We start from the raw sequence: 25,819 nt of genomic DNA on the forward strand, positions 1-25,819 counted from the left end.
ACATCCTAATAGCAGATTTGGGAAGACAATTGCATACGCTGTGTCTAGTTCTGCGCTAGCCATCATCAAGGGCATTCAGAAGGAGACCTCATCCTGCTAAGAAGCACTTTTTTCTTAATTTCCAAATACTTTCAGAAGGAAAACAACACGGAATTCCTACCTCTAATCTTCCACTTACCCGTATTGGTCTTAAAGGCACTTACCTGGCTAAGGTTTTCCAGAGTTTAACTTTGGCTCTCAAAATTCTCACTGAAGACCATTCTGTCATTTACTGTCACGTCATCACTTCCAGGGCAGCTAGGTGGTACAGTGGATAGAGTGCTGGCCCTGGAGTCAGGGAGACTCATCTTTCTAAGTTCAAATCTGGCCTCAGACACTCACTAGTTGTGTGACCCTAGACAAGTCACTTAACCCTGTTTGCCTCATTGCTGTCATCTATGAAATGAGCTGGAGAAGGAAACAGCAAACTACTCAAGTGTCTTTGCCAAGAAAACCCCAAATGAGGACACAAACAAAACTGAAAAAAAAGACTGAGCAATAACAACTGTCATCACCTCTAACCCCAAGTGCAAATTCCCTAATATCAATGATTATGCAAGTCCATAAATATAGCTACACATGGATTCTCCCCTTTATGACTTACCCACACAGGTCCGGCTGTCATTGGAGCTGATGACGTAACCCTGGGGACAATAACAAATCCCTCCAGTTGGTGAGGAGTGGCAACGATGCTGACAGCTCAGGGTAGCACACTGAGATATATCTAAACAAAGAAAGCACTTTTAGCAATGCAGTAAGCAGAGACAGTTTTCTTAAAAAGTAATGGATAGTTTTCCTTTCTAAAAATCAAGTATGGGACAGGGGTATTAAAAACTATCATAGTGATTTTTATATAATAGGAACTAACTCAATACTGGAGTTTTTTTAAACAATTTAACCTAATGCCTACAGTTCAACATAAATCAATGTAATGACTATAAATACTACCCAAAGCTTATATCCCATGGCACAGTGGATAGAGCACTGAACATGGGATCAGTGAAGACCTGAATTCAAATGCTCACAGACATTTACTACCAAGTAACCCTGGGCAAGTCACTTGACTTCTGTCTGTTTCAGTTTCCTCATCTGTAAAATAGGTATTATAATAATAATATCTACCTACCTCTCAGGGTTGCTGGGAAGATAAAATGAGATAGTATTTGGAAAGTACTTGGCAAACTACAAAGTGCTATTATTAGACCATGGGTTAGTAATGTCTTCATATATAAAAATCAGTATGTTTTCATATATACAAGACATAGGAGAGAAAGCTCTGAAATATCTTTTATAAATCAAACTTGTCATTAAACAGCTATAAATAAAAATATAAAATAAGCTAATAAATATAGCTATATAAATAATAAATCTAAAGTAAAATAATAGTGTGTCCATAGGTCCATACTACTGAAGTTGTTGCTGACTCTTCCTCCTCCTTCCGTCCAATCAGTTACCAAATTCTATTTCTTCTACATCCAAAACACCTCCTAACTATCTCCTCCTCCTTACTGTCACTGCTACCTCTCTACTCAGGCGCTCATCTCTTCTTCCCTCTACTATCCTAATTGTCTGCTTGTATATAATTTATCTCCATTTTCTTCATTGTTGCCCAAGAACCTAATAACCACTTGGATTCATGTCATGCCTCTACTCAAAAACCTTCAGTGGTTCCCTATTGCCTACCAAATAAAACATATCAATCCCTGAACCTGATATCACACTGGATTCCAGCCTGTTGCTTTTCACATACTATACACCAGCCAACCAGGACTACTCTCTATCTCCAGGTCATCCTAACCTTTCTTATCTCTGTGCCTTGGCTCATCTCATCCTCCATGCCAGAAAGCACTCTCCCCCTATTTCCAACATTCTAAATCTCTCCCTTTCATTAAGGCTCAACTCACATCACATATCCTCAATGAAGCCTTTCCTATCTTCTCCCAACCCCTGAGGTGAAAGTTATTTTTCCCTCTTCACATTCCAAAGAACTTTTCCTGACCATCTCCTACACATGAGTTCAAATTCAACCTCAGACATTAGCTGTGTGACCCTGGGCAAGTCACTTAATCTCTATTTGCTTCAGCTTCCTCATCTGTAAAATATGGACAATAACTGCACCTACCTCCCAGATAGGTTGTTGTGAAGATTAAATGAGATAATATTTATAAAGTATTTAGAACAGTGCCTGGCACATACTAAGTATTATATAAATGTTAGCTCTATTATTATTACATAATTCTCATTTATTTGTGTACCTGCCCTTTACCCCACTATAAGCTCCTAATGTTTTTAGGCATAGATCTTGTTTAATAACCAAATGTTAAATTATATAAACAGTTTAAAAATTACTTTATGCACATTACCTCATTTTGTCCCCACAATACTCCATAAAATACAATTAGTACAAGAAAACTGAAGCACAAAGATGTTATGAAAATGCCCCAAGGGCTAGTATGTGCCAGAGCTGAGATTCAATACAGGAACTTCTGACTCTAAATGTAGTGCTACAACAAGACTACACAGAGTTATGGAAAGAGCACTGGACCTAGAGTTAGGTGAACTGTATTCAGATCCTGCTTTCAATGATTAATAACCTTGGTGACCATAATCATGTCACTTATAACTTTCCAAGCCTTCATTTCTGTAAAATAGAAATACTTGTAGCATCTACCTCCCAGGACTGTTATGAGAATCAAATGAGATGATATACGGTACTTATCTCACTGTGCTTTATAATTTCCATAAATTTCACTTTTGTAACTTTAAAGAACTATATAACGAGCTACTATCACATTATCTTTTTCTTTGCACTACATAGAATAGTCACCCTCTAATTTGCAGAGGTAGAAAGGAAAGCTTAGACTTTTTGCACAATAACCCACTCCTAAGAGCTCTTATACTCACTGCAGTGTCTGCCTGCAGTCACATTGGTCTCATCTTCTCCAGAAGGACAGTCTGATGTGCCATCACAAAGTTTTTCAATTGGGATACAGTGCCCAGACCCTGGACAGGCCCATTCTCCTGGGTAACATTCATGATGACCACTTTCTGAACAAAAGAGAAATAAAAACATGAACCATTTCAGATAATGATGAATTTTGTATACTACTAAAGCAAAAACAATTTCTTTTTTATTTTTTAATCCATGGTAATGGGAGGCATGCAGCATAACAAATAATAAATAATCCATAGATAATCCATAAATCATATCCAGCCAGCAATTAAACTGGCTATCTCACTAGCATTGCATCAGAGCTGATGAGTAGCAAACTGGTTAATTTAAGTTCAGCTTCTTCTTCTTGCCCCTGTATATTTATTATGGAAACACTAATGGTTAAAGAAGTGGCCCAAAGTCAGCTACTTGAACAAAGATGTGGGTTTGCATGATACATAGGCAGGACAATCTTCTCTCCTCCCCTCTACCCTGAGAAGAAGACTTGGTTACTTAAACTAGTGGTGTCAAACTCAGATGTAAACAGGGACCATTACTCCATAATACAGATCCCTGACAGCTACATATTGATTTAGTTTTAAAATATAAAATTATCTATGTTTTACTGCATTTTTTATTATGTTAAATATTTCCCAATTATATTTCAATTTAGTTCAAACTGCCCTGGAGCGTTAGGATTCCATATTTGACACCTCTGACTTAATAAGCCGTACAATCAGGACCATCTGGAACACTTTAATATTTCTATAGGAACAAGTCAGATATGGAGCTAAAATTATCATGGTCCTCATAAAACTAGTAAGAAAAAAATGGAGTCTTTAGGCCATTTTCTCTGGTCATTTATATGGAAAAAAAAAACCTTATATATCTAAAATAGTATGTGGAACAAAGAGATTTCCATAGAAAAGCAACCTTCATTGTCACATCTGGGACTGTAACCTCTATGGCTAACTTGTTTTTATGACATGGGATTCATGAACAAAGTGGACTCCTGGACATTCCAAAAGCAGCAGAACCAAAGAGGAATCCAGCAAAATTGGGGAGGAGGGTCTACTTCTAAGCAATTCCTCCCACATATGATCTCTGATCTCTGCCCCTTAACCTCATTCTCGCCTACACTTCCCACATTCATCCTATCCACATTCCCCAGCCTTTTCCAAGTCATTGTTTTACTGGGAAATTTGAGTATACAAAGAAAAAAAATGCCACATGCCCATGAGCTCATCCAAAGAGTGCTAGGATCATTCCAAGAGTCAGTCATGACTAAATAACAATAACAAAAATAAACAAAAGAAAAAGCTGATTCTCAACTGATATTCTTGAGAGGAAGCAAATAAGTGGAGGTTTGAGCCAAGGGAAGTCGATTATGCCCTCCAGATCCCTCAGGAGTACACCTAGAAGACTAAGAGTCTTCCTCTGGTATCTGAGGCTCATCTGTAAGAGTGGAAATCAGAATAAGAATATCCCAATCTTATTTGGGCTATAGGTTTTTAATAAATGTTTAAGCTGGGTTGAGTTGGCATGTGTCCATCCTGTAGAGGGAGAAAAGGTGTATAAATGTGTGGAGAATAATTCAACCCAATATGTTTAGTGATAGCAAGGAAATTTATCCAGCTGATTGTACGTATATGAAACCTTATTAAATACTTGATTTTCCTTTGCTGACTACCTGTCCAGGTCACCATTACTGTCTCTCCAGCCATTGAATTATATCGGCCCCATCAAATCATCATTGATGGATAACTCTGAATGTCTATAAATTCTACTGGCACAGGGTATGTGCTCTGAAAAGCATTTCACATAGAAAGAACAAATTTTGTCACAGGAAACATCTTTTGGGAGAGAAGTCCTCTACTCACCACATCCATTTTCATCTGCATTATCTTCACAATCGTCATCACCATCACAAACCCAACTTTGATGAATGCAACGACCACTTGGACAAGTAAAGAAATTTCCTTTGCATGTTTGATAGGCTAAGAAGAAAGAGCAACAGTTTCACTCATCAGACATAAACCATGAAGAATAACCACATTAGAACCATGGGTTAATAGCATGTGAAAGGGGAAGGGACCTTGAAAATTATCTAATCCAGGTTCTACATTTTATAAAAGTCCTGAAATCAGAGGTAACATGCCATGCCAAAGGTGATACAACTAGTAAATGATACAGATCTAGGTCTCTTGATTCCAAGTTCGGTGCTTTTTCTACTGAAATGTGCATTTCCCCTGACCTAAGGTCTACCCTTCAGCTGAAACTTCTAGAGTTAATGAAGTCATACAAATGTCTTCTAAGTCAAAAAACAAAAGAACAAAAATGAATGATGCTAGGGTACTCACATATTGAGGGAATTCATCTCAGAATTAATCTAAAGTTGGGGGAAGAGTCAGTAGCTCTAGAAGAAGGTGCTCACTGATGAGTGGCCATTTAAAAGTATGACTGATATTTGCAAAGAATCTTACATCAGTGACTTCAACCCCAGGTGTAGTCATTACTATCTCTTCTTGACAAAGGAATCTACTCCAAGACCAAATGGCTCAGTGACTCTTAGGATCCCTCTGGCCCAATCATGCAACAAGAAAAATATTATAAGTGTTGGGGTTTTTTTTTCATAAAAAATATGTTGATAATATCATCTCCCTTACTAGTCATAATAAATGTAGAGCTAGAAGGGACATCAGAGGTCATCTAGTCCAACTCTAATTTAATAAATGAGGAAGGGGAGATATTCTATACTTCCTCAATTTATTGATGCATTATCTCTAAGGTGATATGGAAATGACATAGGTGGCCTGGTACAGGCTAAGTACCAACTAGAGTTATGCGCTTAAAATTAAAAATACCTGGGTTCAAATCCTGCCTCTGAAACCTATTCACTGTGTAATACTGGACAAGTCACTAAACATCTATGTTTCCCAGAAAATTCCATAGAACTACTAAATAATAGATGGTTTTCAATCTTCAGTCGTAGAGGGAGTTCTCATGATGGGAGTTCTCAATATGGATAAAATCTTTTGTATATTCCTCTAAGTACAGAAAGAGTAGTTAAGAATTATGGAAACTTTTAACACCTTATTAGGTAGCCTACCCTTTCTATCTACTATCCCTGCATCCACATGACATAGGAGAAATGAGGAGGTAATACCCATTCTTGGGCAACGAGGTTCATGTTATTTGTATACTCTCAATTAGCAAGTGGCCTCTTAGTCAACATTATTATTTTTTCCTTCATGTGGAGGGCCTCAGACTTCTTTTCCTTTGCTTCTACTATTCTACTGATTGATAAGCACCTACTATGGGCCAAGCACCATGCTAAACACTGGATGATGCAAACATAGTTCCTGCCTTCCAAAAGCTCACACAGCATAGTGCCTGGCACATTGAAAGTGCTTTTTCATTCACTCATTCATTCATAACCTGTGCTCTTCTGGAATTTCCTTCATTGGCTCCCAACTTCCATCTGATAGGGATTTTCAACTAACTGCGAGGGATGAACCCAAGAAACAGTTACAGTACAACAGAATAAGTGCCCTCCTCTCCAGTATAAACACTACCAAGTCTCTCATTTTTGTATCTTTATCTCCAGCATTGCACATAATAAGTACTTAATAAATGTTTTTCTGCTCATTCATTCCTATTCTACTCTCAAATGTGTCAACTATTATTCCTGAAAAAATGGGAGAATTTAGAATTCCTAGGACACATTATATCCATATAGAAAAAAACAATAACAGTAACAACTAAATATGAGACTTTAACAATGAGGACTTTGGGGAGGAAACAAATTGTGTCTATGGTAGATTATCTTTGGAAGAAACTTGCAGTCAAACCATCACAGCTAACACTTTTGGCAAGGTTTCTAAGATACCTTCTGGTTCCAAATGCCATCTAGCTTAATACTGCTTTTGTTACAGAAGAATGAAATGTTAGCCTTGAGCAACAGAACTCAAAATAACAAAATCACCGTACTGCAATCATGTTCATCACTCTGGTCTCCACAGTCATCATCATGGTCACAGACAAAGGATCGAGGAATGCACTCTCCATTGGCACACTGAAACTGGGTATTCAGGCATCTCTGAGCTGGGACACAAGGGCAGAAGGGGAAAGAAAAAAGTCAATTTCATTTCTACCATTCATACCTAGCTAGAAAGGATCCTAATCATTTCTGTCTTATTAGAAGAATAAACATCACACTTAAAAAGAGAACCAGTCACACATCATGCCCTAAGGGCTACTTACTGCAGTTGGCTTCATCAGAGGAGTCTCGGCAGTCTACTCTCCCATCACACCGCTGGTTTGTGTTGTAACATGCCCCGTTGGCACAAGTCAACTGCTCACAGACTGGATATTCTAAAGAAAGAATGGAAACATATGTTCAGTCTAATCCAATTCAATTCAATAAACAAACATTTGGAGACAAAAAAGAGAAAGGAAGAAAGAAAGAAAGAAAAACAGTTATCCTGAAGGAATTTGCATTCTATTGAAGGAACACAACTGTTAAGTATATAACATATATGTACATATACACATATACATATTTATATATGTATACTGTTAAGTATATCCACAATTTTAAAAATACATAATTTGAGTGAAAGACCATTAACAATTAAGAATGTATTGTAATGTAGTGATGTGATGCCATGTAGCAAGTAAGAAAATGGTCACTGATAAAAGAATTTTCAAATTTCAAATTCCAGCTCATGGAACAGTATTGACTACATCCTCCAAGCTTCATCAGGGTCAGACTGAAGCGAACTAATTATAATCTTCCTTTGAGTATCAGCCTTCAACTAAATGTGTATCTCCCTAAAAGTAAGACTTCCAGGAAGCTGATGAAAGTATCGGGTAAGGAACAAAAGGCAGACATCAAGGAAGTCTGGGGAAACAACTACAATCCCCTTGTCTATCACAAAAGGAAATGAAGTCAAACTAACATGATACTTCACAAGCCATGATTACTACTGTGGGGAGTTCTACATGATTACAAGTTGATTTCTTGATTTTAGAACACAAAAAAGTTGAATTGACAGGATCATCTTTTCTTCCATTTTCTTGAAATAAAAATAATTATTTTGATCTATTAACTTCAATGAACATACAAGGTGGTGCAATTAATATAGTGCTGGGCCTGAAGTCACCTTTCTGAGTTTAAATCTAACCTCAGACACTTACTAGCAGCGTGACCCTGGACAAATCACTTAGCCCTATTTGCCTCAGTTTCCTGTAAAAATTTGTAAAAATGAGGTGGAAAAAGAAATGACAAACTACTCCAGTATCAAAGGAAGGAAAGAAGGAAGGAAGGAAGGAAGGAAGGAAGGAAGGAAGGAAGGAAGGAAGGAAGGAAGGAAGGAAGGAAGGGAGGGAGGGAGGGAGGGAGGGAGGAAGGAAGGAAGGAAGGAAGGAAGGAAGGAAGGAAGGAAGGAAGGAAGGAAGGAAGGAAGGAAGGAAGGAAGGAAAGAAGGAAGGAAGGAAGGAAGGAGGAAAGAAATCTGCCATTGCTTTAAGGACATTTAAAGAACAAATAGAGCCTTTTTAAAAATTATTTAATGATTTTTTTTTTATTGTGGTCCATCTAAATTAAACTCTGACACAAGTAGCTGCATGGCTTTAAGCTAGCTTTTTATATGTCTATAAAATGCACATAATTGCCTAAGCTACTTCAGACAATTGTAAGGCATCAATGAAATAACATATATGAAGATACTAAAAACTGTAACAATTTATCTCAGCATAAATTATGGTATCACTGTATTATTAACACCATTATAGCTATCCCATACACAGCTCTGCCACTAAAGAGCAGCAGGAGAGACCCTTGTATAGTGGTCAAAACACTGAATTTAGAGTAGGGATACCTGGGTTTAAGCTCTGGCTCTACCATTTATTAGCTGTATGACCTTGAGCAAGTCACCACCTTTCTGGTTATCTGTTTTCTCATTTGTAAAAAAGCACAGTTAAACTAGGTGATCCCTAAGGTTCTGCCATGTCTCACATGCTAAGACTGCTCTGAGTTTCAGAGTGCTCATCTATGAAAATGAGTAGCTCACATTTACAAAGCACTTACGATATGCCAAGTACGTTACATATATTAGCTCATTTGATCCTCTTAACAACCCTGGGAGGTAGGCAGTACAATTATCTCCACTTTACAAATGAAAAAAAAATGAAGCTGAGAGATTAAATGACTGAGTCACACATAGCTAAATATGTGACAGGGGAAGCATTTGAAGGGGCAGGTAGGTGGCAAAGTATATTGAGCTCGGGGCTTGGAGTCAAGAAGACCAGTTCAAATCCTGCCTTGGACACATAACAGCTGTGTGACCCTGGGCAAGTCACTTAACCCTGTTTGCCTCAATTTCCTCATCTGTAAAAGGAGCTAGAGAAGAAAATGGCAAACCACTCCAGTATCCTTGCCAACAAAACACTAAAAAAAGGCTCAACAAAGAGTCTGACACCACCAAAAACAACCAAACAAAAGCAGCATTTGAATCCACAACTATTCTGACTCCAGATCTAACAGTCTTTCCACAATACTGCCCCAACTGACCTCCAAGTTTCCTTTAAACTTGAAGATTCTACAAATCTTTGGTAATGAAGGTGAACTTGTTCTTAAAACAGTTTCTTAAAAGGATTGAAAAACCCATGCATTTACATGATCTTCTTGAATCAGCTTTCTCTTCTCTTTTCATTTCTCTGGGGCAGCTAGGTGGTGTAGTAGATACAGCAATGGACCTGGAGTCAGGAAAACCTGAGTTCAAATTTAACCTCTTGGACACTTGTGAGTTATATGACCCTGGGCAAATCATTTAGCCTCTTTGCCTCAGTCTCCTCATCCATAAAATGGGAATAATATTAGCACTTCCCTCCCAGGGTTGTTATGAGAATCAAATGAGACATTTGTAAAGTGACACATAGCAAGTGCTATATTATTTATTATTGTTACTATTTCTATATCATGACTCTTGTTTTTCTGATGTAATTAAACATTGTGTCTATAACGGTTCTGTACAGAACATTGTCTTTAGAGGTTTTTAACCAAGAGAAAATTTTGCTTTGTCCACTTAACTTATTTAGGGCCTGGAAGGAGGATCTGTGATTTAAAAAATAAAAATTCCAATGACTCAGAAAACTGAAATCATTGTTCTATTTTCACGTTCTCCTTAACTTTCGAGACTAGGTTTGAGATTTCCGGGACAAATGTTGCTACATTCAAATGCCTTCTGTGATGATCTCACAGGAGACTTCTCTAAATCCTTTTAACTGATAGGAATAGATAATAGCCTCTTCAGAAGCTGAAAGAAAGTTCTTTCAGTTAAAATCTTTCATCTATGAAAAAGGCATACCATAACTTCAGGTGGTTACATTTTTTTCACTGTGAATGACAAATTCTTATATGACATTTTTATCTTTCTATTTTTGAATACAATAAGACCAAATTCCTAACTCTTCAGGAGGTACTTAAGCTTGTATCTTAAAAGCATTTCGACAGCTAGGTTGTCAGTTTCTATAGATTAATAAATTTCACAGTTTCAGAGGAGCAAGGGAGACCTTAGAGATTATCTAGTCCTATTTCCTTATTTACATGTGTATATATAATATGAAAGCAAGAATAGTATTTTGTAGTTGTGTAGGAAGACAAATGGCAAAAATAGTTGAATAAAATTGTATATCTAAGCTAAAATTAGGGAAACAGTGTAGAACAGTGGAAAATGTGATAGATTTGGAACCCTGAGAGGCCTAGGTTTAATCCTGATGGCCACATTAAGTGATCCACGGCAAGTTATAACTGCTTTGAACTTCCAGTTTCCTCATCTGTAAAATGGGAATAATGACATTTGTGCCACAGAATAGTGGAGAGAAAGCAGGCCTGGTACTTAAGACCTGGTTCAAATCTTATCTTTGACACATACTGGCCATGTGACCTGAGCAATCTAGTTAACCTCTCAGTGCCCTCAGGCAACCAATTCCCAAAGACTGTACAGAGAGTCATTGTTGATCAGCATTGATTAGAGGTACCTCTCCCTGGAAGCTCACTATCCCAGTGAAATCAGAGGTCTAGACTAAATACAAACAAATACACATACATACACACATATGTATATATATATGTGTGTGTGTGTGTGTGTGTGTGTATGTATAATATGTGTCTATATTGAAACACAGAGGCACCTATATTTATATCACATATACATTTATTCATACTTATCTATTTATCTGCGTTTGTGCTTGTATACACTCTGCACATGCCCAGTGTTGTTTTAAGGGAAGCCCTTTGTAAACCTGAAAGAGCTCAAAGGAGAGGGAATTGACTCAGAATTAAATTTTGCTTTGCTATTTGTTGCAGCTGTGATGGTGTCTTTGGAAATGTTTCTTGGGATGCCAGTGTCCCCTCAGCTCTATGGTCGTATGTCATCCCAATGAGCCACACAACCGTTTACTTGCCTTTGCACATAAATCACTCAAGTCTTGGGTATCTTAGGGACCAAATGATACCATGAAGGGATTCCCCTCCCCCTAGTTTGTCTTGATCACTCACAGAACAAGCATCTTATCAAGGACCCTAAGAGCAGTACCCCCCACACCCCCAAGCCAGAGAGAACTCTTGGGCACTCCAGCTCTCTCTGTCTCTGTATCTGTGTGTGTCTGTCTATCTGTCTCTATCTATTTCTGTTTCTCTCTTTCTCTATGTCCTTCTGTCTCTCTGTGTCTGTATTTTCTGTTTCTCTCTGTCTCTGTGTGTATATCTCTATTTCTTTCTCTCTGTCTCTCTGCCTCTATCTCTGTCTCCTTCTGTGTTTTTCTTTCTGCCTCTCTCTATTTCTCTCTCTGTCTCTCTCTCTATTTCTTTCTGTGTGTGTCTCTTTGTCTCTCTGTTTCTGTCTCTGTGTATCTCTGTGTCTTTGTGTGTCTCTATCTGTCTCTCTGTCTCAAATGAACACACACGCTGTAAGGAGAGTGGAATTTATTAGGCACTGAGCTCTGGCAGCTCCATTTATGATTGTGATTGTAGATGTGGGGACTCTGAGGCAAATTTGTTTGGCAGGTCCCTTGTTGTCCCCAATCCTGCCTTTTGAGAGATCGTGCCATCAAAAAGAAAGGGAACGCACTAAAGCAGCCCAAACTGACACGACTTTAAGGTTACTGACATGCTCATTCTCTGAATGAACAACAAAGCCCAGCTCCGTGTCGTCAGGCGAAGTCTTGTGATGGTCAGAGGTCAGCAGTTTGACACGCCAAATGAATGGAACGCTTTCTTGTCTCTATCCATGCTGATAACGAATCTCTCTCAATCAACTGGGGCTCAGATTGCCCCCTCCCCACACACTGCTCATGGATCTCTCCTGCACACAGCCAGGGTTTGCCCCACACAGAGCAGATACAACATAGTGGGCTGAGAAATGAGACATTGGTAGCTTTGTATCAGGACTAGATGAAATTCAGCCAAATATTTGGGAATACAAAAAAAGGGGGGATGGCCTCCCTTTCTCCCTTTTGGGGAGCCACACAAAAGCAATGGGTCTAAACTGTGCTGAGTTTGTGCTGAGCCTCAATCCCTATTGCTACAAGCATTGCGTTAATTAATGAGCTTTTCTCTGTCCCAAGAAAGAGAGGGCCACCATCCCCTTACCTCCCCATTGGGCTGTTTCTGAAAGCTAGCTTGTTTGTTTGGCAAGACTGAGTCTGAGCATTGTAACTTTTTCTCTATAGACAGATCTGTCATGCCACTGAAGTACACCAAGGAATTTTAAGCAGGGAGCAAATGCGCATGGATTCATTTAGAATATACACATGAATACTGGGCAAGGTCTTTATTCTGGATTTTCTCATGTGAAATTTGTAAGGATCTTAGTCACTAATCCACAAATTCTAAAGCTTAAAGTGTAGATGTCAATGTAAAATTTTATGCCTAAACATTCAAGTTTATTTATTTATTTAAAAATACTCCTGGATACACATCCCATTTCACTGAATACTTTGGGACAAGTTGGGAACCTTTTTTTTAAAGTTCCATATTATGGTTTTATTTTTTCTGCAAGGCCGGAGTCTGGTAGCACAAAACATACCTCCTTTTAAAAATAGTAATTAAATATAATCATCCTTTATAACAAACAACAAAGGAAAAAATCATCCTAGACTAAATTTTAAATTTCATATAACTGTTTGTGGTACTCACCGTCCCATATTATACATGTTTACATACATGTACTTAAATATATTCTTTTGCTACTTTGGCATGGGCAATCTAGCTGGTTAAAAGAAAATCATTAAGATGATAGCTTATATAATTAAGGAAGAACAAAAAATTTTCCCTATACTTTCTATATAACATTAGAAACTAGAATTCATAAGTAAAAATAATCATCTTAAATAGAACTGTTTGCATTTCTCTTATAACGAGAACTCATATCATGTCTCAGTTTGGCATTATAATTATATGTGTATGTGACCTGTCTTTCTACTAGATTAGTAGCTCTTTGAGGACAGGGACAGTCTTATTTAATCTTTATAATACTGCCTAATGGCAACTTATACACAGTAGGAGCATAGTAAGTATTTGTTGAAGAGTTGGCAGAGAAAACACAGTTTGGGGACCTCTTTACCCTCTCTAAATATAAATAATTTAACAGTACAATGAAGTAACAGACATGTTAATGTGCTGTAAAAGGATAAAGTGCTATACATTTGTCCTAGGGATAAGACATTCAACAATCAAGCAGTCATGCTGTCAGTTAGTTCCATCCTCAATGCTTGACAAAACGGCCAAAAGACGATAAAAACAAAAGTAGACATGTTAAAGAAAGAGACTGCGTCTAAACAGATTTATGCAGATAAGGTTCAGCCAAAAGGTTCAAAATGGGCAATGAGTGACATGCTTAGGGAAATTCAGTTTTAAAACTCTATTCTCTCTTTATGGCTCTCAGGTTATTCTTTTTAAGATAGATGGCTATTCTGGCTCTAAGGCTGGCTAATATGTTCAGAGGAGAGTTGGTTTTTTTTCACCTGAGAGTCATCAACGTTTTAGTTTAACCAGCAACTCTTAGCTCGTAACTATTACCAACAGGATTGAGGTAACATTGGCTACATCATGAGGAGAACAGAAAATTTGTGAAATGAAATGGAAAGGCCACAGAGGAAAGGATACAGAGATGAGATTAGAGAGTCAGAGAAAAGGGAGAGAAAGCTTTTTCTATTGAGGGCCTAGCAACCTCATTAGCCTTAATATTGTGCTATGAAGTCCAATTAGTGTCATTGGCAAACCTAAGGAATTCATAAGGAGAATGGGAAATAGGGGAGAATAAAAAGAAAGAATTAACAAGAAAAGAAAAGAAGAGAAAAACATAGCTTTTTTATAAATTATATATGTATATGTGTGTATGTATATGTATATATATATGTATATGTATATATATACACATATATCTTTCAATAATATGATGGTACAGTTTGGGGCAGTTAGTTGGTGCAGTGGATAGAGTATCAGGCTAGGAATCAGAAAGATCTGAATTCAAATCTTGCCTCAGACACTTACTAGCTATGTGACCCTGGGCAAGTCACTTAACCCCTATTTGCCTCAGTTTCTCATCTGTAAAATGGGGCATACTAGAGAAGGAAATGACAAACCCCTCCAATATCTTTGCCAAGAAAACCCATGGGCAAAAAGTCCATAGGGTCATGTAGAGTCTGACATGATCGAACAACTATTAGAATATTTCCTTACTCAGTTACACTGGTTGCCTACCTCTGCCCTTCTTCCATGACTCCAAAGCTAGTAAGGGCTAGAGAGCTCCTTATATATTCACTTCTATAAATTTCCCAACTTCAAGTCTTCCTATTCTACTTCAGGAAGCCCATAGGGATATTGTCCAGTCTAACCACAACTTGTTCTTCCAAGGATAATGGTTTGATTCAATCTAGAAACTCTGAAGAACCCTATTGGCTTCCCAAAATACTAAGGAAAGGCAAGAGATACTTTAGTGGGTGCTCCCTATCATTTTCAAATGTTGGAGATAGATGCCATCCTTAAATTAGACTTCTGAAGCATCTTGCCTTTAGTAATAGAACCTGAGACAGAAAACACCCCTGTAAGCTTAGAAAAGGGCACAAAGAGAGAGAACCATGGAGCAAACTGAACCGCACAGAACAGCAGTATGGGTCAGAGATAAATACAAACATTTCAAATTGAACCTCAGATCAAATGCTCCCATTTCGTGTGTTGGGGAACAAGTATTAATCTATTTACATTTAAGACCCCAATGATATACCTTGGTTGAGCATTAGGAGATGTGAGTAACCTCAGTGATTTAGTTGAGCAGAGCTTATCAGAAAAGGCATTTCTAGGAAGTCTGAAAGCTGGTTCCTCTACTTCCCAGGGACAGCAGTGAGGTCATTTTCTAAAAATAACTAGAAGCGTAACAACTCAAGCACCCCTGATGCTGGGAACCAGAAGGATAATTGTTATTGCCCTGGCAAAAGAGACAGAGAGGGAAAGAGCTTACAGTAATGAATCAAAAATGTTTGGACAACTGCTCATCAGCTGAGATATTCAGTGTCTACTGGGTATGTATGAATGGCATTGTACCATAAAAAGCATAGCATAATGGCATGGGTACCAGCCACTGTCCAAGCTGATATACTCATACAGAAAGACAAAAGTACCAACCAAGAAATGTAACTGGGGCATGGTTCTTATGAGTATGTGTGGGTGGGTGTGTGTACACACCCACCCATACACACACACACACACACACACACACACACACACACACAGAGGCACAGGCACAAGCACACACAAACATATATATGAACTCTTCCTTATACCCTGAATGGTTTTCAAAGTCAGCCTCTGACTCTGGGAATCCCTGGTTCCAAGACCACCTCCTCCACCTCTTTTGGTCTGCCCAGCTGCTAGTGCTGTACCTTCTAAAGTTACCTTCTGGCTGCTACTCTGTGTTTGTCTTAAATGTTCCTGTTTATAAGCTATCTCCCTCCATTGGAATGTAAGCTCCTTGAAAGCAGGGATTGGGGTATTTGGGAGGTATTTTGGATTTTTCAATCACTTTTTTCTTGTATCCCCAATACTTAGTACAATGACTAAAAATTGTTATCATTTAATGTTTATTTATTACATTTTTACTATTTTCAGTATACTAAATGGTAATTGTTTCTCTTTTACTCAGGAACCCTGAGGGTCTTCCGCTCCCAGTTTGATTTTTTTTTTTAAAATTAGAGGAGCCATTCCTTGAATTTCTACTTAAAGAAGCTATTCATTGAATGGGTGTATCTCACTCAAAGTAAGAATATGATAAGACCTTAGCCTACAAGGCCAGGGTCCCACATTGCATCCTGGGCTATCTCCTGATGAATATCAAGCCACTGGTCCCAGATGCCACTGGAGAAGAAAGTGAGGTTGGTGACCTTGCACAGCCCTTCCTCACTCAAATCAGTTAACTGCAAATTTGTCATGGTCCTCTTCAAGAAAAAAGGACAAACACACACACACACACTTTATTACATATGCTTGTATATATATTATGTATGTATTATGTAGTACATTGCCATCTGATTATACATGTATATATGCATATGTACAGTTATTCAGTCATTTTTTAGTCATGTCCAACTCTTCGTGACATCATTTTTTGTTTCCTTTGCCATTTCCTTCTTCAGCTCATTTTACAGACGAGGAGCCTGAGGTAAACAGGGTAAAGTGACTTGCCCAGAGTCACACAGATAGTAAGTGTCTAATGCCAAATTTGAACTCGGGAAGATGAGTCTTCCTGGCTCTAGGTCCAACATTCTATCCACTGACCTATTCTTCTCTCTGTCTCAGAGCACCAAATCCTTTCTTAGGTATTGATCTGCCAGAAAATGTATGTATGATTCAAGGAGCAGAAGGAGAGAACAGATAAGAATAAATCTCATTTGGCCATCTCAGATTCCCAGAGGCATAAAATGCTGACATGAGAAAGGACCTTTAGAAATCATCTAGGCTGGTTTATTTCAGAGATGAGAAAGCTGAGACCCCAAGAAATTAATAGACCCAAGGTCACTGAGATAGTTTGCGTTTGTTAGTCTTTTCATCATGTGCTACTCTAGTTAGCAGTAGCCAAATGTGACATTAAATGGGGGAGAGGAGGAGGGTCATCATCTTCAGGATTTTTGCTGTTAACTCCCCAAAATTTTTGAGTCCAGAGCCTGACTCTGGCCTATTCCCCTAATTCCCCTCCACCTGCTATTCTTAATCAGGCTTAGATAATGGGGAAAAGAGGTTTTAAATTCCATAGGACAGAAAATCAATAGCAAGAAACCTCCAAGGAGACCGCAGCCCCTGTAGACCACAGAATCAATGCTGCTGATGACCAGCAAGAAAGCCTACATTTTAACAAGGGGTTTATACTTTCCTCTGGCCTTCCTAAGTATCTCAAACCCCTAATGACAATTAGTAGTATTTTTACTCAAACATAAGTCTCTCAGGGATGTTGACTAGTAAAATAAAATGATCAATTTACTTAACTAAAAGGAAACTGTAGGATTCTTGTGCAGCCCAAGTCCCTCCAATATACTAATTAAAAGGCCTGCAGCTCCAGCATTGTTAGGATGTTTATCTTAGCCTCTGCATGGGCAGTTTTTCCTTGGTGTTAATCCCATTAGCAGTAAAAAGGACATGGCTTTGAATCGTTCGATCCCATTTAAAAAACACACACACAACTGACAAGTTGCTTAATATCACTTGGCATTTTGCAGATGACCAGAGTATGCAATAATATAACCTAGTTAAAAGAGAAAAATGAGTTTTTACCTCTTTTTTAATCTTCAATTACCTTGTATTTTATAGCACTTTAGAGTTGAAAAGTGTAAAATCAGTGACATCCAACTGTTTACATACAGATAAAATGACCAAACACAGAAACCCAGTCATCTGCCTGAGTTCTTTTCAAGGATAAACTCTTTAGTGGAATCTGAATATTCCCGTCTTCCATAATCTTCTCCATTCTTACTCCTCTAGTCATCTCTCTTCTTAACTTACCAGAATTACTAAGCATTGTTTTCCTTATCCTTCACCCTTATTATTCATAATTACCACCCCAGAACAGTCATCTCCTCTCACCATTACACTCTTTCTATTTATTATTGTTCCCTTTTTACAGTTGAGGAAACTAAGGCAAACTGGGTTAAATGACTTGGCCAGGGTCACACAGCTAGTCTAACACTCTATCCCTTGCACTACTTAAGCTGCCCTGAGAGGGGACAACTTAATTTAATTTTCTGTGACTTTCTGTAGTTTCAGCTGAGTCAGATCAAAATAAATCATCATTTGCCTCCAACTCTTGATTTTGATTATTTCTTATTTTCATCATTTGGATGGTTTTTAGTGTTGAATCATGGTTTAAAGTAACAGAAATTAGCAAATGGCCATATTTCTTCTTCAGGAATGTCTTGCTACTGTGAGCAACAAACCATCATCTGACTCCTAAACACCAGTGATACTTTTTAATGAAGGGGTTTTTTAAGCATTAAAAATTAAGGACTTGCCCAGAAAATAAAAATCATTTTTAGAAATTGCCTAGAGAATCCATACAGGAAGAACAGTCACATTTGTATACTATTAGCCCTTTGCTGACCCAACTACATCTGTGTACACCTTGCTGACTTTTTTATCTCTTCTACTAGATTGTAAGGTTCTTGAAGGCAGGGATCATGTTTTATTTATCTCTGCACCCCTACCCCTACGGTGCCAAACAATGATTTATATATGGTTGGTACACTCATTATACTCAATAAGTACTTGCTGAACAAATTAATACACAAGAGTAAAAGTATTAATACAATACTCTTCATGGGAAGAAATGGTTTGTTTACAAAATATATTCACTGACCCACAAGCCTATAAACCTGAGATTCCATGAATTCAAACCAAGGAACTAAATTCTATCCAACAAGCCATAGCCACAATGCTAAGGAATATATTTCATACCATAACTTCAAGCCAAAACCAAAGAAAGAGTCAAGCCCTGCCTTCTGTTATGACTGGATCTCCCTTTGGCATTTTTCGATAGTGTTTTCTATAGTATTTCTTTTCTCCACAAAACCAAAACATAACAGATATGGCTGTTAAATTAGCATAATATATAAATGTGATCCTTTCTTAACTTTCACTAAATTTTACCCACATTAGTAAGGAAAATCTAGCAAAAGGAATATGGTGGGAAGGAAAAGAGAAGGCAGTATATTTAAAAGCAGACCTACTATATTTGCAGGAATTTTTTTTAATTTTAGACTTGAATACTAAAACTTAAATACTTTAAAAAAAGAAATAGAAACATTATAAGCTTAAATATAAAATAAGGTGAAAATCTTCATGTGCACAGCAGAATGTGAGAGGATTCAAAATATATAGCAATAAATTTCCACTTCAAGAAAGCCTCCATATTAAATTCTACACATTATAATGAAAGCTGTCGATCTTTTCCTTGCTTCCTTGTAGGTTTTCTTTTGTTCTCTGCTGTACCTTTTTTACTTTGTTCTTTTTTCCCCTTTCCTCTCCCCTCTCTCCCCCAGGGATATTTTTAAAGGCCATCGTCTACACTGGTCGAGCTCATGTGGTACATAATTCTATAGGCAAATGGCAGCAAGTCTAATCCTTGCAATTCTGCATTGGCCATACCCCTCAACAAGATTTATGTTTTCCAACCAAAAAAAAAATCTTAATACCCCAAATTTACTTCTCCTATGTACATTTCTAAAAACTTCTTCCCTTCCTTGTCTACTATTGTGCAGCAAGGATACTCACGCCAACTCATGAGAGCAGATTGTGTTTTTGTTTTTTCCCAGCAGAGAGTGACCTCAGATTCCATGGTCCACTAGCAAAGTCATAAGGAGGTTTTACTAGTGATTTTAGAGTTGGCTACAGGTGATACACATGGGAGAAGTTCAAATAATCTGTCTTGGCTGCCTTTTCTTTCAAAATACCGTTTCCTTTTGCCCCTCTTGCGTTTCAGATTAAACATTCCTTTCTATCCATTTGTAAGTAAAAGGTGAAAGGACAGGCAATAGGCTGGGTGTCCAATTTTCTAATACCCTCATAAACATGGATATGGATATGTAAATAAACCTCTCAGTGAAGTTCCTGTATCCCTTTGAAGATTTTCTGTTCCTTATATCTAAATTTGCTTTGTGTAAAGATTTCAGCTTTCTTTAGAAACCTTATTGCCTAATTTATAATTGCAAGCTTGAGTTGATATTTTCTGCATATCTCTCGTTTTGGTGGGGGAGGGAGGAGCAGGAAATGACAAGGATGTGCTGTGGCTTAATAGTCAATTATTACATTTTCAATGTATTTAAACATCATTTATCTCCAACTTAGCCTGCATATATCATTTTGTATGTAATTGTTTTCATATTGTCTCTCCCTCTAGACTGTGAGTTCCTTGAGAGCAGAGACTCTTTCGCATTCTTTGTACCCTTAGCACAGTGCCTGACTAAGTGATTCATTATCAGTTCCCTAGAATCATGGATAACTAATAAAACCTCAACTCATTATTCAGAGAAAAAATAGCTTTGGAGGGAATATATCTTTAACCATATTTTACTGAAATGGAGAACCACTATGCCATAAAAGATACCTAACAGTAGACTAGAATATCCACTGGTCTGACCCAAAATGAAATTCTAACAATGAAATAGACTGGAAAAGTTAAGAAGAATTCAGAGTTTCAGCACATTCTCTCATCACCTACATTACAAAACATTATCACAACATAATATTGTCTACTTAAATGGAGTAAGAAAAGTATACAAGGAAAGCTTTGCTTATAATATGCATTTACAGCTTAAACATTAACATTAATATCATCTAGGGACTAAATTACATGAAATCCCAAAGGAGAGTAAGAGCAAATTGCTTAAGCAGGACTTAATCATTTCTTATACATCTACTCTTAACAGTTATTAATAAACAAAAGACATATTTACTGACATATGGGAGAACACATTTTCTAAATATAACCTTTTTGAGCAATATTTTGTGAAAATATGAGCACACAGGAGTAGAAACCCATTGGAAGACTTGATTCAACAACTTGTTAAAGAATTTCTTTAAAAAGTTAAAATTAACTCCAGTGGACTTTAACCATTCTGTGTTTTCATTCAGTGACTTTTTTTTTGTTCCTTTAAGGTGTTGTTACCGGGTATTATTTTAATGATAAAATCTCCACACTCCAGCAGGCTTGAACTCAGCGTCCTGTGACAGGACAAACGGAGAATGTCTCATGATAATGGGATCATATCAGAACATCAATCCTAATCCACCAAAGAATTTGCCATGATATTTGGTAACAAGAAGCATATTGTAACCATTTCCATCCATCAACAACCCCCTTAATCTTAAAAATTGATTAAAATACCAAAGGGGAATGGGAGGTGAAACCAAATACAATGCTATGATCGCAAAAGACTTACGACAGCCACTCTCATCAGCTCCATCTGGGCAGTCTCTAACTCGATCACACCTGTATTCATTTGGGATGCACTGACCAGTAGGGCATGTCATCTGCTGGCTTGAACACGTCCGACCAGCTATTTTAAAAAAGGGAAAAGGGCATTGAATTTATATTTCACTTCAAATACAGACCAATGGGTTCTATTCTCCCCCTGTCTTCTTATGTTTACCAAGTATCAGTGAAGTCATCAGTAGAAGGAAGTGTGGAAAGGGAGGCCAGATTACATGCTTTAAGCACCAAAACAGTGTTTCAGGATACAAGGTAAAGATTATCATTGCTGCTCTGTTCCCCACGTCCTTCCTCCCCATGTACTAAATTCCTTACCTTTTAAGCCCAACTCAAATACTGACACCCCTGCCCAAGCTGATAACAAGCATACTTTAACTCACTAATGCACCTACCATGTGATACCGTAAATTACAGCTATACATACAGATATTTGTGTTTTATTACCCCCTAAATATTGTGTATTGTGGCTATCTGTGTTTGTTAACTGTAAGTTTCTTGAGGCCAGAGACCACGTATCTCCTCTTAGCCTAACAATACTCTCCAACTAGAGATGCTTAATTAATGTCAGTTTACCTGTGTGGAACCTTGTTAAAAAATAAGTAGGCCAGAATAAGATCAACATGCATAGAGATAAAACAAAAATAATTTAAGGAGAAAGGCTGGCTAAAAAATTTAGCAGCAGGCTGAAGAATAGATTTTATTAATCAAGAAAAGATTCCTTGACCTCTTTAAGGGACTCACATACTTTATCATAATAGGATCTACAAGAGCTAGTGACAAATTTTACTGATTTTTATCTTTAGCTAAAATGGGTAAAACCATCTGCTGAATCTGAGTGCTCGATTTGGAAGGTACTTCAATCCCAATTCACATGAAGATAACACTTTCCATGCATTATCACTGTGGATATTTACAGCACCCCCTCTGAACTACACACCACTGTTCCCATTTTACAGATGCAAAAACCGACTCTGAGAGGTTGTGACTTGCCCAAGATCTCACAACGTGTTGTGTCTGAGGCAGAATTTGAAGTGGAGAATCTTCCTGATTCTAGTCCCGGGCATTCCATCTACTATATCCCAGTGTCTCTCATTTGGTAAACGTGAAGTAAGAATGACTGCAGCTGAAATTGTATTACCTAATTTTAAGAGTGAAAAATTATCCTCACATATAGATAAGTGAAATTCTTAGGAAAGAAACTGATTTTCATCAATTCTCCAAATAGAATCATGATTCTCTTTGGAAAGGGACATCTGCCTTCAGACTTCCAGAGCAAACAGCAGTTAAATATAGAGCTTCACATGGATACATCAGGGAAAAGACTTTCAGATGTCAAAATTATTTTTTCCTGCTAAGAAAATTTTTTTAAAAAAATGTTAGACACCTGAAAAGAATCAGCTACTAAAAATATCCTGGAGAAGAAGAACTTCTTAAGAGAAAGAAGCAAAATTATACAGATATAAATCCTGTAAAATGTGATGATGCTTTTCCATTTGGTAAGTTGGACATTAAAAAAATTCTGGTATTATTTCCTGTCTCATTCCCCAAATGTTGTAACATTTGAAATGTTTGTGGTTAATTTATTATGTTTTTCTTAATTGCTGAAAATTAATCTGTAACATGTATCTGATAAAATTCTACATTATGAAATCTCTATCAACTCCAAAAAAAGCAAAGAAAAATTAACCCAATCTACATATTTCTTTAATTGGATTGATTTTGCTTCACAATTTCTGTATCTACTTCATCAAATAAAAGTTAAGAGGTAGGTATTGTTAAATTGTTTGATTTCTGCACACTGTACGGGCACAAAATTCTTAAAATTATATAATTGCCTTTATCTGAAGAAGGTTAAATCTCCTCTGTTAAATTCCTGTAGAATTTATTTAATTTAAGTCTATGCTTCCATTTGCTCCCCTGAGATTGAAAAGATCTCTTTTCTTTCCCCGAAAAGTAAAAACAAGGAATATTGAGAAAGTGTGAAAGCAAACTAATCCAGGTGTCAACATCACCTTCCTTTCACTGGTTCTGCCTAAAAGACCTAAATTTACCTTTTCCTACCATTCAAATTCTTCTAATCCTATATTTAGCCTTTAGGGGTCCTACTACTTGTCAGGGAAGCAAAATTTAAATTAAAAGCAACATTTAAATTTAAAATGTTGTAAAAGACACTGACAAAAAAATTAAATAATTATAATTAAATTATGTACTATTAAGCACACACAAAAATATGCCAAATATGAAATTTCAAGTTTAGCCAACCAACATGGTTTGAAGAATTTAGATAACCAGCTTCCAACAGTAGAAGGGGAAAGGAAATTCACTGTCATGCAAACAGATCCTCATCAACTCTTCCAGGGTGCAATTAATCCTGAGGGAGTAGTGAAAAAGAGTGATTTTTATTTATTTTTACATACTTCTGGGGAAGAGAGAGGGCTACTATTAAGAAAAAGTAATGGACTAACAAGTTAGGAAACTAACCCTGTTCCCTCAACTACCAAGCTCAGTGTTTCAAAATCCAAAGGCATTTGAGTGCTTGTAAAGTACTTATACAAAGTTATTGATGTTCATGTACATATGTAATATTTCCTCCATAAAAACTAAGCTTTGATAACAATAACATTTTCTCTCCTATCCCTACACTGAGCCAGAAGTATATGTAGTAAATATTGGTAATTCCTAAGTATGCAATAATCACAGCATAAAAGCTGCCCCTGATTCAAAAATCAGTCTGCAATCTGTTTATAAATTTCAGTCTAAAGTCTTTCCCTGCTCTACACTTGGCCAGGAGCGGTAGTAGGAGTTTCCATCATCCCTGAAAAGAAAGGTCTTTTACATACACCTTTTTTCCCATACTGTCCCACAACATACACAGCTGTGGAGGAGAAGTGATGGAGAAAGGAATGAAGGAAAAGACCAAGTGCCTGGTCAAAATCTTGAGTATTAGCATAAAAAGACAGAATAAATTTTCTACATTCTTTGATTTAAACCAAATTTGTCTGATGTGGATTTTTCTAAAAAAAAAAAAAATCTCTATTCTGCTTCATCAAAAGACTCCTTGGCATCTAGTGACATGGCTGAAAAGGGTTCTAACTCAGTACAAGATTCCCACGTACTGGGCCAAATTCCAATCTTTCATACATGCATCCAGGAGTCAATAGGAGCTCCATCAGCATGCATCCAAGGATAGAATAAGGCCCCATGCAAAGGAGCCATCAAAAAACATCTGCTTTTTATTTGATCGGGGGCAACTATGTTGACAATGACTGCATTAAGTTGCTAGCCAGAATCTTGATGGACATTAAAATTGGCCCTGGGAAGATTAGCCCTGAGATCTATTGCAAATTACAAATCCCCAGTCTCTATAGAATATGCATATGGTGAACAGAAAAACCCCTTTCGTGATATGTAGTAGGAATCTAATTGTTAATCTTAAAGTCAGAGAGGTATTCCACCCCAAAGCAGGCCCTTTTCTAGTAGCCTGCAAATTAACGAACATTTCTACATTTTCAGTTTGATGAGAATAGGGAATAGTGAGGCTACCTACTATCCTTAGAAATTCTATATTCTAGCATCATAGGAATTTTCCCAGCAACAGAGTCTAACCTAAATTAAAGGGTATCACACAGGGGGGCAATATCCTCAGTGTCTCAGACAATATTTAGTAATAGAATGTAAGCTCCTTCTGTCATGGACTGAATTCCCAGTACCTACCACAGTTCCTGGCACATAGTGGGCCTTAATAAGTGTTTTATGATTGATTGGTCCACAATACACAGAAGACACACAGCCTACCCTCTCACATCTGACTCAGGCCATGGATATAAAAAGCCTGAAAAAGATTAGTCTTTGAATAATAGAAACTTAATTATAAATAAGTAAGGCTCAATAAAATGTAAATACGCTTTAAAACAGGGGTTCTTCTTCTGGGATCTGTGAGCTTTTCTTTAGACATATGTTGAAAACTGATCATTTTTATTTCAATAGAATTCATTTTCTTTGTGATTCCGTGTATTTTATTTTATTCATTTAAAATCATTATTCTGAAAAATGTTCCATAGGTTTTTTAGCTTGCCAAAGGGGTTCATGATACCAAATAGGTTGTAAACCCTGCCTTGCCTTAGAGAACTGGTACTATGCTTGAGTTGTTAATGTTTCCTACCATCAGCTTTGTGCGTGGTATTTAATCCACATTGCTTCACCCCTACACTTACTCCCTAAATTTTCAGGTTACCTATGGCGCTGTCTCCAGTATCTTCCAATTACATAATTTCTTTGCAAACTGATGCAAACTTAAAGAGAGTAATTGAGC

The 25,819-nt window shown here is 37.3% G+C and overlaps 1 protein-coding gene across 2 annotated transcripts in view; it reads right to left on the reverse strand.

Moving 5' to 3' along the window:
- LRP2 (LDL receptor related protein 2) overlaps positions 1 to 25,819 on the reverse strand; it is a 253,428-nt gene that overhangs the window by 178,441 nt on the left and 49,168 nt on the right. For both annotated transcript variants that reach the window (XM_072612238.1, XM_072612237.1), the window contains exons 4-9: positions 21,458 to 21,574; positions 7,235 to 7,345; positions 6,962 to 7,075; positions 4,852 to 4,968; positions 2,944 to 3,087; positions 644 to 763 (exon numbers count right to left, since the gene is read on the reverse strand). In XM_072612238.1, coding sequence (XP_072468339.1) covers positions 644 to 763; positions 2,944 to 3,087; positions 4,852 to 4,968; positions 6,962 to 7,075; positions 7,235 to 7,345; positions 21,458 to 21,574 — 723 coding nt within the window. The remainder of the gene's footprint in view (positions 1 to 643; positions 764 to 2,943; positions 3,088 to 4,851; positions 4,969 to 6,961; positions 7,076 to 7,234; positions 7,346 to 21,457; positions 21,575 to 25,819) is intronic.

This window comes from Notamacropus eugenii, chromosome 5 (assembly GCF_028372415.1).
Source record: "Notamacropus eugenii isolate mMacEug1 chromosome 5, mMacEug1.pri_v2, whole genome shotgun sequence".
Taxonomy (NCBI): Eukaryota; Metazoa; Chordata; class Mammalia; order Diprotodontia; family Macropodidae; genus Notamacropus; species Notamacropus eugenii.